The sequence below is a fragment of the Caretta caretta genome, chromosome 7, assembly GCF_965140235.1.
Source record: "Caretta caretta isolate rCarCar2 chromosome 7, rCarCar1.hap1, whole genome shotgun sequence".
Taxonomy (NCBI): Eukaryota; Metazoa; Chordata; order Testudines; family Cheloniidae; genus Caretta; species Caretta caretta.
The window spans coordinates 56,368,233-56,380,891 of record NC_134212.1 but is presented as its reverse complement, the minus strand read 5'-3'; the positions used below and the strand labels follow the sequence as shown (position 1 = coordinate 56,380,891).

The window sequence follows — 12,659 nt, the reverse complement described above, 5'->3', positions numbered from 1 at the left end:
AGATTGCCCTGTAGTATGTGTTGGGAGGGCTGACAGGGCCCCTGGTATCACCCCGAGACTGAAATTAACCAAATTTGGCCCTTGAGCTGGCTGGCTTAGCGTTTACTGTAGGCTTGGAAATAGCTGGGATTCATCTGTGCTGAGCAGGATTGGGTGAGCAGGTGCTGAGAGTCCCCATCTTGCTGTATGCATTAGCATTCCCAGATTGGACACTTGATACCCAGGTCCATGTCGGCCACCTGTCTCTGGTGGGAATCTAGAGCCTAGAAACCAGGGGTTGATCTTGTGTGAAGAAGACTCACCCTGATGTTTGCAAACCTGCTGCCCTCCAGCGAGAACCACTGAGGGCTGCTCCTGGACCCCAGGGGTGTAACAGAAGGAGCATCTGTGTCATCATCTCCAGGTGGTAGCTGTTGCTGGCCTTGGGTCTGCTTGGCCTCTCCAAGACGGAGGGGTGGGCGAAGTGCTCCTTGTTCTCCTGCCCCTCAGGCAGGCTCAGGTGGGGCAGAGATGGCTCTGGGAGGTGAGACATTGCAGCTGGTGGGCATGTGTCTGATGGGATGCCTTGTCTCCATCTCCCAGTGATGCTTGTTGGCCTGCTGAGATACGCCCACGTCATCGAGTGTTGTGGGCCGTCCCTTCTCAACACCCTGGGGCTGGCGGCAGGCTGGATCTGCGCCGCTGGCCTCACCATGGTTGGCAACTTTCAGGTAAGACGACTCCTCTGGAGGGGGGGAACAGATGGGGGCCGAAGCGCGCTCTCTCCCAGCGCTTGTGTTTGGTGTTTCCAGTATCACAGGGGAGTATTTAGAATCAACCCCCCATTTTCATTAATTTTTTTTACTTCATCAAGTAAATTTCCTTTCCTCTTAAGCTCTGGAATTCGCCTTCGTTTGCTCACCCCTAACGGGCCCAGACTAAGCTGCCAGTCTGTTTAACTCTTATCTTGTAAAGTAAATATTTGTGGATAACATTGCCCAGCAATCTCTGATCTTGTCACCAAAACCCATCTAGGGAAGCCTGAAGCCCGCCTGCCAGCCAGGGGCTGCAGCAGGAGCTAGCTCAGGCAGTTGTTCTGCATTTTCAAGTTTTGGTCTGCATATTGCAGTGACATGCTGGCTTAGCGTTTACTGTAGGCTTGGAAATAGCTGGGATTCATCTGTGCTGAGCAGGATTGGGTGAGCAGGTGCTGAGAGTCCCCATCTTGCTGTATGCATTAGCATTCCCAGATTGGACACTTGATACCCAGGTCCATGTCGGCCACCTGTCTCTGGTGGGAATCTAGAGCCTAGAAACCAGGGGTTGATCTTGTGTGAAGAAGACTCACCCTGATGTTTGCAAACCTGCTGCCCTCCAGCGAGAACCACTGAGGGCTGCTCCTGGACCCCAGGGGTGTGCCTGTAGGTGCAGGTTTGTAAAATTTATGATTGGTCCCAGGAGTCTTGGGGCAAAGGGGAAGAGACCCTGATACTCCAGGGTCAGGGGGGTGGATCCCCCCAGGTAGGCAGGCATGACAGCAGGGCAGCTGGGCCAAAGTTGAATGGTGCTGGGGCCCTGTGCGCACGGGTGCTGGAACAATTTGTATAGTGGGGGTGCTGAGAGCCATTGAACCAAACTTTAAACCAGGGGTGGGCAATAATTTTTGCGGGGAGGCCACTCCCTGAATTTTGGTAAGTTATCCCGGGCCGCACATTTCTACTATATTAATGGAGAGGTATGTGGGCTCTGGGAGGTGGTTTGGTGCAGGAGGGGGCTCCGGGCTGGGGTAGGGGATTGAGGTGCAGGATCTAGGTGGAGTTTGGGTGCAGGAGGGAGCTCTGGGCTGGTGCAGAGTGTTGGGGTTCAAGAGAGGGTGAGGGGTGTGGGCTCTGGGAGGGGGTTTGGTGCAGGTGCAGGGAGTTTGGTGCATGTTTCTGCATACCCCTTGAGGGGAGGAGAGCAGCCGGTCTCCATGCGCTGCCCACACCCACAAGCACCACCCCGCAGCTCCCATTGGCCGAAAACCGGCCAATGGGAACTGTGAGGATGGTGCTGGGGATGGGGGCAGCATGTGGAGCCACCTCCCGCCCCCTGCCAGGGGCCGCAGAGACATGGCAGCAGCAGCTGGCTGCTTCTGGGAGTGGTGTGGGGCCACAAGAGGCAGGGAGCCTGTCTGAGCACCCCACTGCACCGTGAGCTGTATTTTTCCCACCCCTGCTGTAAACCCTGTATATGATGGAAAGCACTTCAAGCCAGGGGCTGCGATCTCCACCCAGCACTTCTAGTTCCAGCCCTTATACCGGTGTGCCAGGTCGCAGTGCTAGTCAAATCTGGGGCAGCCGGGCAGGTCACATGGGCCCCTTCCTTAGCAAAATCCTGGTTGCACCCCTGGCTCCAACATTGGTGGGGCTGGGCCCGCTTTCCAGAACAGTGGTGGGGCCTGAGCCCCACTGCTCCATGTCTCAGCAGAGATATTCTGGGGGGCGCAAGGCCAGAGCAGCCCCTGGATTGCTTTGCACTAGGGATGTTCGCACAGCCACAGTCCAAGGTTCCTTCCCTTTGGATTGTGTCACTAACACAATATTTGATGCCCCTGTGCCCTGGACTCTGGGGCTTTTCCATCAGACACGGGGCAGATAAGATGACCTGGATGAGTGGACGCTGTCACCAGGTCCATTCCAGCTGTCAGGTTAGCGGGCACTACCCCACTGTGCTCATCAGCTTCCCCCAGCTTGATGGGCTTGTGCAATCCGGCATTGGAGGGCAGACACCTCGCAGAGAAACTGCTTCCCTGTAGTGCTCTCTGGAGTTGAAAGCTAGCGGAGGGAAAGAGGCACAGGCAGGAAAGAGAAGGCCTCTCTTCAACTGATGGCTCTTCCAGACATCAAGAGCTGCAGAGGGGAAGGCTCTTGCACTGGGCAGAGGAGGCTGGCCAGTGCCAGATGAGTAGGGCAGGAGTTCTGTGAGGTTGGCTAGGAAGGGCTTTAAAGGGCAGGACCCTGAAATGCCTGGGAAGCCAGGGGTGGGGTCTTGGAATTTGCTCCGCTCTGCATGCGCAAGAAGGCGAGTGGCAGGAGGGTGCCACACGTGTGGGAGTCTGGTGAGCTGGGACTCATGAGAGTTGGTGCCATAAGGCAGCCCAGAGCGTGGCTGCAAGGAAACCAAGACTGCAGAGCAGTTGGCAGCACAGGGAGAAACACCTGGCAAAGCAGTCTGCTCCCTGAGGGCCTGATCTTGTGAGGAGCTGAGCCAACGGGAGTCGAGAGCGCTCAGCACCTGTCTAGGAAATGGCTCTGAATTGTGACTTGGATTGTAGGTGCATGGCTTGGGTGTGATGGGATCTTCGGGAGTTCCAGGCAACAGGGGCAGACTCATCAAAATCAGCCTGGGGATCTAGTGCCAGCCAATGTCCTGGATCAGATACCAGGGCCTGGTGGCGGGGAGGGAAGGCTGCGGAGGCAACGTGTCCAACTCTTGGAGTGAGCAACACCTTCCTCGTCTCAACTGAATCCAGCCATGGGCTGGCCAGCTTCGGCCCACTCTGTGGGGAGCCCTATCCCCTGGGCTGAACTATGGAGAGCTTTAGCTGGGGGCAAGGAATTACCCCCCACCCCAAAACCAAATGACCCAATGCCAGGGTTCCCAGTCTGAGGAGGACAGGGGGAGGAGGTTAATGCACTGTCAGCGGAGTAAAGGTGGTCTAGCCCTGGGGAATGAGCCACTGGATTTGGAGTCAGAGGACCAAGGTTCAGTTCCCTGCTCTACCACAGACTCTGTGAACGACTTGGGGCAAGTCACTTAGCTTCAGTGTGCCTCAGTATCTCCATCTGTAATGTGGTGGTAATGGCACTGCCCTGTCTCCTGGGCAGCTGTCAGGTTGGATGAATGACTGTGAGGTGCCCAGATCCCCAGGGCTGTATAGAACCTAGCTTGGCTCCCATGGTGGGAGCTGGGATCCTACCCCGAGCTTCAGTTCCCTGCTGGATGTGACTAGTGCTCCTGGGTTTGTGCGTGGAGAGGGTGCCGAACCTCTGGGCAAAACAGATGACTCACAGATGTCTGTTCTCCCAGCGCCTGCCAAGGGTGGATGTTTTCTCCTCCCGAAGCAATGCCAGGAAACGTGTCTGGGCAGACGCTGCTTTCTAGTGCAGTCTGCTTTTCTCTGCCCATAATCAGGCCATCCTGGGGGCGGGGGATGTTTACCCACAGGCAGCAATAGGTATGCCTTGGCCACCCCCAAAACCTGCAAAAAGATCCAGGGATGCTGGGCTGGAACTAGGTTTCTGGGCACCCTCAGGTCTGCGATGGGCTGCTGGGCTGTTTGTAACCAGTCGCCTGCCCAGAGCACCTGGCTTCTCTCCTTTCCCTTGTGTGATAGGTTCTGGCTTCACTGCCCAGGATGCTGCAGTGGATGTTGTATTCCGAGGACACAGCTCAGCTGGCTGCACTGCCCCGACCCCGGCCCCAGCCTTGCTCTAACTTACTCCTTGCATCAAGCCAGCCAGCCACATTGTACTGGTTTCAGAGTAACAGCCGTGTTAGTCTGTATTCGCAAAAAGAAAAGGAGTACTTGTGGCACCTTAGAGACTAACAAATAAATTGGTTAGTCTCTAAGGTGCCACATTGTACTGTGTGTCTGAGCCTGCTGGGCCAGCCAGAGCCAGCCTGGTAACAGATGGGAACATGCAGAGGCATGGAGCCCCCTGCCTGCGGGAATGCTGCTCTGCCACGCCAGAGACTAACCCACTGAACCCGTGTAAACATGGATTCCCTTCCCGCACAGAGGACAGTACTTAGCCAGACCTGTTCCACGTCCCCCTGCTGAATCCATTGTCAGTCTGGACTCAGCTGCAAGCGCTCTCCGGGGAATCCTCAGACCTGAACGTGGGGACCCAGACAGCTCTGCCTACGTGTGAGACCTGCTCCCAGGTAGAGGGAGAGCTCTGCTTCCCGCTCCTACTCCTTGTGGTGGTTTAGACCTCAAACCTCATGTTAGAGTCTGGAGGAGAATGTGTCTGAAACCAGGTGCTGGACACCCGCTAGGTTCTAATTATGCAGCTGCTCATATGGTGGCTCTGGGATCCTGACTCTCCAGTTAGAAAGTATGCGTGCGAGTGATATCTGATGCAGGGCGCCCCAAGCCAGAGAAGGGTGTGTGTGAGAGACGGACATCTGACTGGGGCTAGAACCCAAACTCCAGGGTTAGAAAGAGGAAGGCCAGAGTGCTGTGAACTGTAGCGTCTGGGCGACGGAGCGGAGTGGGACTCTGTGTGCCCTGATCTGGTTGTTTCTGTCTCCCAGGTGGACTATGCCAAGGTGCTGCATTACATTGGCGCAGGTGTGGCGTTTCCGACCAGCATGCTCTTTGTGTTCCTGCAGTCACTTCTGACTTACCGCATGGCGAAAACCAGGGGCCACTACTGGACCGCCCACTTGCGCAGCATCCTCTCCACTCTGGCCTTCATCACCCTTGTCTTCAGTATCCTTTCCCCGCAATAGCGTGTGGGTAAGAAACGTGCAGCTGGGGTGTGCGAAAACGAATTGCCAGTGTTGGCAGTGCTGCGGGCTGGGCAACAAATCCGATGGCTCAGACCGTACTGAGGGAAAGTTGTCACTCGCTTCTGCATGGCTTGGAGCAGCCCCGCTGGACTTAGCACCGTGTCTATTATGCAGACACCATCCTCCAAATGCCGTACAGCCTTTAGTCCAATTGCAAAGAGAAATAATAGCAGCAGGGGGCCTGGGCAAGGGAGAGGGGCCCTTGGCTGCTGAGATTAGAAATGGGATGGAGAGTCGAGGCGGGGCAGTGATCTGGGGAGGGTGCTCCAGACAGTTGCAGAGAAGGCTCTCCTGACTAAGGTGAGGTGGAGTGAAGGAGAGGGGGGCTGGTGCTCGCTGCTTGGAGGAGGTGTGGAGGGAAGACAGAAGTCGGTGGTCCATGCACTAGGTTTTACTAGCTGAAGGCAGACTTGAGCCTGGGTGTGGAATAGTGCTCGCCCCTTGGGCAGCAGCATTTGGTGGCTTGTTTCAGCGCTCCTGGAAAGTGCATTCCTTGCCATGGGGTCCCCCTGGCCCTGCTGCTGGTGGTTTGTAGCTTTCAAGCAAACAGCTTTCTTAGCCCTCTTGAGTTCCAATCTAGCTGGTAGCAGGGGCAAGCATCTAAGGGGCTGGATTTAGGCTCCAGGTTCCTTGTAAGTGTAGGTTCAAATCTTGCCACTGTCAACCTTTTTTCCATCAGACAGTAAGCTCTCGGGGGCAGGGAGAGTCTTTGGATTCTGTGTTTGTACAGCGCCTAGCACGGGGGGGGTCCTGGATCCTGCGGATCCTAGGTGCTGCTGTAACACAAATAACAGGCGGCTGCAATGTTTTGAGCCCTCAACCCTGGATAAGTCAGCCGGCTGCAATGTTATTTACTGACCATCCAGATTTAAAAGAGGGAGCTGAGCAGAGCTATAAATGCATTCTGTGCAAACACAGAAGCAAACCCAGCAGAGTCGCCGTGCGGTGAGGGGAAAGGCGAGGTGGAGCTGGTTAAACTAAGGCCCTTCGTGGGCAGCTAAATTAGCAGGCGTTGGGGTTTATAAAGAGAGCAGCAGGAGGGGTGACTGGGGGAGAAGAAGGGAATATTGTGTTAGCCGAAAGAAAGGCTCCTAGTGTCTGGGCTGACACAGCAGAGGGTTATTTGGAGTGAGGTCACAGACAAAATAGGAACCAAGGTGCAGCTCGAGAGCCCTTGGGCAGGATGGCAAGGGAGCCCAGGAGACACCAGTGCAGATACAAGAGGTCAGAGGGGACTCTGATGATGCAGCCGTGCCGAGTAGGAGAAGAGTCGTATGGAAGCATGGGCCGGGTGCATGGTGGCAGTGGTTGTAATGGTTAGGCACCTTAGAGACTAACAAATTTATTTGAGCATAAGCTTTTGTGAGCTGCAGCTCACTTCATCAGTTGTAATGCGTTTCCTGACGCAGCACGCTGGGGACAGCCCTTGGCTGCAGAAGCTATTGTAGATGGGATGGGTGGGAAGGAGGCAGGCGTGAGCTGTGGGCATCTAGGATCCAGTGATCATCGTGTGGGGCTGGAAATGCAGAGGGGGCTCTGTACGAAGTGCAGGGATGCAGAATACTGAATGCTGGGGGCTGTGAAGTGGAGTGTTGGCTGGATAAGTGGGACGCATTCCCAATGCTCAGCAGGAGGTTGGGATCCCAGCCCCGCGTCAGTAAACTCCACAGCGGTGAAAGGGCAACGGAAACCAGAGTGGCTGAGCAGGGAGGTGCCAGGGATCGGAGAGACAGGCAGGAGTGTATGAGAACAGGATTGGAGCCAGTGGTATGGTGGCTGGCAGAGAGGAGAGCAGCAAGTGGAGAAGCAGAGACATGGCAAGAGCAGTTGCAGAGGGCTCCCGGAGCACAGGCCCTGGTGCGAGTGACCTGGAGTCGTGACCTTCTGCTGGCTGATTGGCGAGTTCTGTGCCAATAGCTGTGTGGCCTCAGCGGACAAAAGGCATAAAACTACATGACTGAGGCTCGCAGCCCACAGCTGGACCGAGCTGTCCAGGTCCAATTCCCCTCTCAGCCTAGAGGTTGGTCCCTTAGGAGAAAAGTTGCAGTCCATGGGAGATATTCTGAGGGATGCTTGCGCTGGGGCTGGGAGGAACGCAAAGGAAATAACCAGCTAGATAAGAGGCTCACATGTCATAGAAGGAACTGAGGGAGAATTTCCAGCAGCGATAAGGAGAGAACAGTTTCTGGGAAGGCCCTTCCATTTTATTTTCCAAGACGGTGCAGATCTGCCCAAACCAGGTGTCCAATTTCCATTAACAGATGAATGGATAAAGGAGACCCATGGAATAAGTAGTCAAAGAGGAGGCTGGGGCAGTCAGAGCTGGAAAGCAGTTTGGAGCGGAGTATGCAGAGCAGAGGAGCACAGTCCCAAAATGAAGGACCTGGGTTCCCCAGAGAGCTGCAGGCCAAGGCAGGGGAAAAGGGTCCCAGGGGAGGAGACTGTGGGCTGTAATGAGGGGCTCTTATACAGGAGTGTGGGCAAGAAACAGAGGCTGGCGCTTTCAATAAGTCCTAAGGGCACTGGGCACCCAGCTGCCCCTGAAACTCAGTGGGATGTGAGTTGGAGTCCCATGGGCTCTTTTGAAAATGGCTGGGCTGGAGATGGAGTCTCCTTGCTGGAGAAGGAGGGGTTTGACAGCTGGGGGTGGGGTAAATGGTGGTACAGGCAGTTTGGGGACTTGGTGGGCTGGCCCTGCCCTGATGGGTATTCCCTGAAGTGGAAGAGATTCTGGACTCTTAGCACAGGATCCACCCTTGAGCCTTGCATACCAAGCACCCTTTGTGACAACAGACTTTGTGCTGGAAGGATCACGCTGGGATGATCATTAACCCCCCCGGTATCCATGAGAGGCCTGTTCCGCCCTGGAGGCTGTTTGCATGGGGTCTCGCCCTGCAGTTCGTGGGTTTATGTTCAACCCGCTGGGATGGCTCCCTGCAAACTCGCTCCAAAAGGCCGCGTCTCGTTCCAGCTCAGCACCTCTGTAAGCTGTCCCAGCAATAGCTAACAGATCAAGGGGCAGAGAGAGAGACAGGCTGCCTGAGCCACGGTGACCCCCCCTTGCCCTGCACATGAGGAGCCAAGGGTCCCGCTGGGATGGCTCCCTGCAAACTCGCTCCAAAAGGCCGCGTCTCGTTCCAGCTCAGCACCTCTGTAAGCTGTCCCAGCAATAGCTAACAGATCAAGGGGCAGAGAGAGAGACAGGCTGCCTGAGCCACGGTGACCCCCCTTGCCCTGCACATGAGGAGCCAAGGGTCCCGCTGGGATGGCTCCCTGCAAACTCGCTCCAAAAGGCCGCGTCTCGTTCCAGCTCAGCACCTCTGTAAGCTGTCCCAGCAATAGCTAACAGATCAAGGGGCAGAGAGAGAGACAGGCTGCCTGAGCCACGGTGACCCCCCCTGCCCTGCACATGAGGAGCCAAGGGTCCCTGTGGCTGTATTACTCCTCATGCTCACAAGCAGAGGCACCCAGTCCAGGGCCTGCTCCTGCTCCCACTGACGTAAAATGGGAGTTCTGCTGCTGATTTCAGTGGGAGCAGGATTGGCCCCAGCTGTAAGCTAGGATCAGTCCTGTTGTTGGCAGACCACTCCTGGGCCAGTGAGACTGGCACTGGGATGGGGGGTTCAGGGCTGTACTCCCTGCCCTGGGCTGGCAGCCCTTTGTGGGGCAGTGGGATTGGCACTGCGGGGGGGGGGGGGGTGTTTCAGTGCTATATCCCCTGCCCTGGGCTGCCAGACCTCTCCTGGAGGCAGGCCTAGCACTTGGGGGTCAGGTAATTCCCTGTATCCAGGAGCGATGCTCCATTCCCCCTAGAGGATCTCAGTACACTTCACACTGACTCAACCCGGCCTCACATGTCTGGGGGAGATGCTGGTGCCTCTTGCTGTGGGTTGTTGGTTTCCTTGATTCTGGCGCCCCCAGGTGGTGTGTTCTTCGTCCAGGAGAGTTTTGTTCTGCAACACGTGGCCGCCCTGTGTGAGTGGATTTTCATCATCAACATCCTCGTCTTCTATGGCACCTTCACTTTTGAGTTCGGGGCCATCTCCACAGACACGTTCCTGGTACTCCTGAAAGCCAGCCGGGCTCCCAAGAGCTACAAATCCGACAGCAGTACAGCCAGCATGCCGCACGGCCACCGCCACTCCGAGGGCCTGGCCATGGTCTGAGGGGACCTGGCCTCATCCCTGGAGAGCTGGGATGGGCAGATCGGCGAGACTGAAAATCCAGACATTGCCAGTGATTCTCTTGCCTTGAACATATCCAGGAACCAAAGTGCCTCCAATTTGGGGGGGAAGGAGAAGGATTGGGGGGCTGATCCTGACTTCACCTCCCCTTCTGACTCATGCAGACAATACACTAAGAAAGTCTGGACCCACAGCCCCAGCATCACCAGTGCCATTCAGGGGCTTTTTACCTCCCACCAAAGAGCTCTCCCTGATGGAGCAGAGAGGTGCTAAAAGGGGATAGTGGGGAGGGGCAGGGAGTAAATGGGACTCTGAGGTAGAATCAGGGTTAAGGTTACATGGTGCTCTAGAAGTCCTAGGGTTACCCTTCCTTGATTGTGAGACATAGAGACAATCTGAGCATGAGTTGTCCTTGCAGAGGGGCGTTTAGCATTGCCTCCGGGCTGGGTTTGGGGAGGGGAGGTCTGCCCTGGTTGAAGGCAGCTTATCCATCAGGGAAGGGAGGGAGGGGCAGAGATGGTTATGCCATTGAGGGGCTGGAGGTGGAGGTGAAGAGGACTCGTTCTGTAGGGAGGAAGGTGAGAGAGGTGGCAGCAGGGAGGGGGGCATGGGGAAGGCAGAGGGGCTGCCCTCTGGGGACCGTGGATGGCATGAGATGACAAAGTCAGACAGTTCTTTGCTGAGATGCCAGAGTCCTCTGGGGTAGCTAGGCCTGTTGAAGAGACTGCAAACGCCCCCCTCTGCTCGGCTAGCTCAGGAGCAATGGGGGTGCTTATTGTAGACCAGTACCTGATCTCGCCGGGCTGATCAAGGGTGACCAGATGGTTGGAGCCAAAAGGCAAGATGCCTCTCTTCTCCCAGCAGGGTTAAGTCATGCTGGCATATCTGGCTGTGAACAAAGTCTAAGTGATTATGGCAAAGGTGAAATCTGTAGCAGTCAAGGCCTTTCCTAGAAGACTGCTGTCCTGTGGGCCCATGTGGCCGGTGCTTACCTGGCTGAGCTTGTGCCTGACGGCTACCCAGGAGCGCCATGGAGAAAGCAATCCAGGTGCCAGCCACTCCGGAGTTCAGGCTGAGGCAGCGCTTTGATTTCAGGGAAGTCCCTATTTCCATGGGCTCTTCTCAGGAGTGCCCCCCCCCCCCCCGCGTTCTGACCCACTTCCTGCTTGTTCTCAGCCCAGAGCTGGCTTCTACTGAAAGCTCTTTGACACAGCGAGCAGCTTTTCATCCTGTGTTTGTACAGCGCCTAGTACTGTGGGGTCCTGGGCTGAGTTGAGCTCCTAGATGCTGTCAGACTATAAACAGTAAATTAGAGAGAGGTTTTAAGCTGCAGTGTGGCCATACCTGAATTCTTTCCACAATCTTCCCCTGCTTCCCTCAAGTCTGCATATGTTTAAAGAGTTCTTTGCATTAAGTAGTGCCCCAAGGCCCCAGTGTGCTAGGTGCTGTGCAGACACACATGCCCTGTGCTGAAGAGCTTACAATGCTTCAGGCTAGATCTGACATGTAAAACTTCATGCCCCTGGGGGTTAGTGCTCAGAGGAGAGGACGACTTTACCCTTCTGTAGTGCTGCGTAATTAGATCCAGCATGGTTCTCCTGCGCCTATCCTCTCACTATTGAGGCATTCATGGCACTTCGCTGTCATTAGTGAATTCAGCCTCCCAGCCCCTCGGAAGGTGGGTTATTGTCATTATTCCCTTGTTACAGAGAAGGGAAATGGAGGCAGAGAAAGATGAAGTGACTTCCCCAATGTAAGCCTACAGCAGATCCAGCTGTGACTCTTAGCACAAGACCAGCCTTCCTCTACTGCCTATGCCTTATAAAGTGCCTTGGACACATTGTAAAATGTTTAGGAACACTGGGGATGTGATTGGAAACTGCATGCTCCCTCTGGGGATGCTTTCGTGCCTTCATTACATGTAGACCAAGGCCATCTCTTCCAAGGGAGGATGAGTGGATCCTAACCTAACTCAGGACATGAACAAAGTCAGCCAGTCCTACCAAGTTTAAGTCACCTGGTCTCCTGAGCCTGATCCTTACGAGACCACAGGAGGAGGGGCTGGTGGGGGTGAACCTTAGCTGTGTATGAGAGTGAATGTAGCGGATGTGTATTTTTCCCCCTTGACGGGAGTTTGCTGCTGCTGTGTGTGTTAATGAGGCTCTGATTCCTGATTTGCCCACCTTTCAAAGGGAATTGCCCTGTAAATTCACCAGGCATGTGGTTCAGAGAGGAGTGTGAGGAATATTTTATATGTAATATATGGAAAATATATGTGGAAAAATCAATTTGCAATAATAAAATGGAAAACCAGCCAGGTGTGAAGAGTTCACTTTCTTCCCAGAAGGAACAGCACTGGTGTCCTGAATATAGCAAGTACCCAAATCTCTATGGCAGTAGTTCCTGAACTGTGGCCAATGGCCCACCAGTGGCTCGCTGAGCCCTTGCTGGTAACATGGGGCTGGCTCAGTTCCTTTTTTCCAGCTGTTCAGTAGCATTTAAGAGTGGGATTTTCCAAAGCACCACAGACCAGTCCCAGGGAAAGGCTGTAAGTCACTCCGACACGGCTGAAAATCCCACCCCAAATATGTCATTTTCCTGGTACTCCCTTTCCATGGTGACGGGTTTCAGAGTAGCAGCCGTGTTACTCTGTATCAGCAAAAAGAATGATGAGCACTTGTGGCACCTTAGAGACTAACAAATTTATTAGGGCATAAGCTTTCGTGCTAAAACCCACTTCATCTGATGCATGCAGTGGAAAATACAGTAGGAAGAGAGAGAGAGATACAGAGAACATGAACAAATAGGTGTTGCCATACCAACTCTGAGAGAAAAAAGTTTTTCTTCTCCTGCTGACAGTAGCCCACATTAATTGATGAGTCCCGTTAGAGTTGGTATGGCATCACCCATTTGTTCATGTTCTCTGTATATCTATTC

General features: G+C 54.8%; 1 protein-coding gene across 3 annotated transcripts in view; it reads left to right on the top strand.

Moving 5' to 3' along the window:
* The window catches only part of LOC125640322 (transmembrane protein 150A-like), a 31,650-nt gene extending 19,615 nt beyond the window's left edge, over positions 1-12,035 (top strand). For 2 of the 3 annotated variants that reach the window (XM_048858785.2, XM_048858784.2), the window contains 3 exons: positions 583-710; positions 5,281-5,458; positions 9,460-12,035. In XM_048858785.2, coding sequence (XP_048714742.1) covers positions 583-710; positions 5,281-5,458; positions 9,460-9,704 — 551 coding nt within the window. In that variant the 3' untranslated portion in view covers positions 9,705-12,035. The remainder of the gene's footprint in view (positions 1-582; positions 711-5,280; positions 5,459-9,459) is intronic. The other variant, XM_048858786.2, reaches the window with a different exon arrangement.
* The last annotated feature ends 624 nt before the right edge of the window (positions 12,036-12,659 follow it).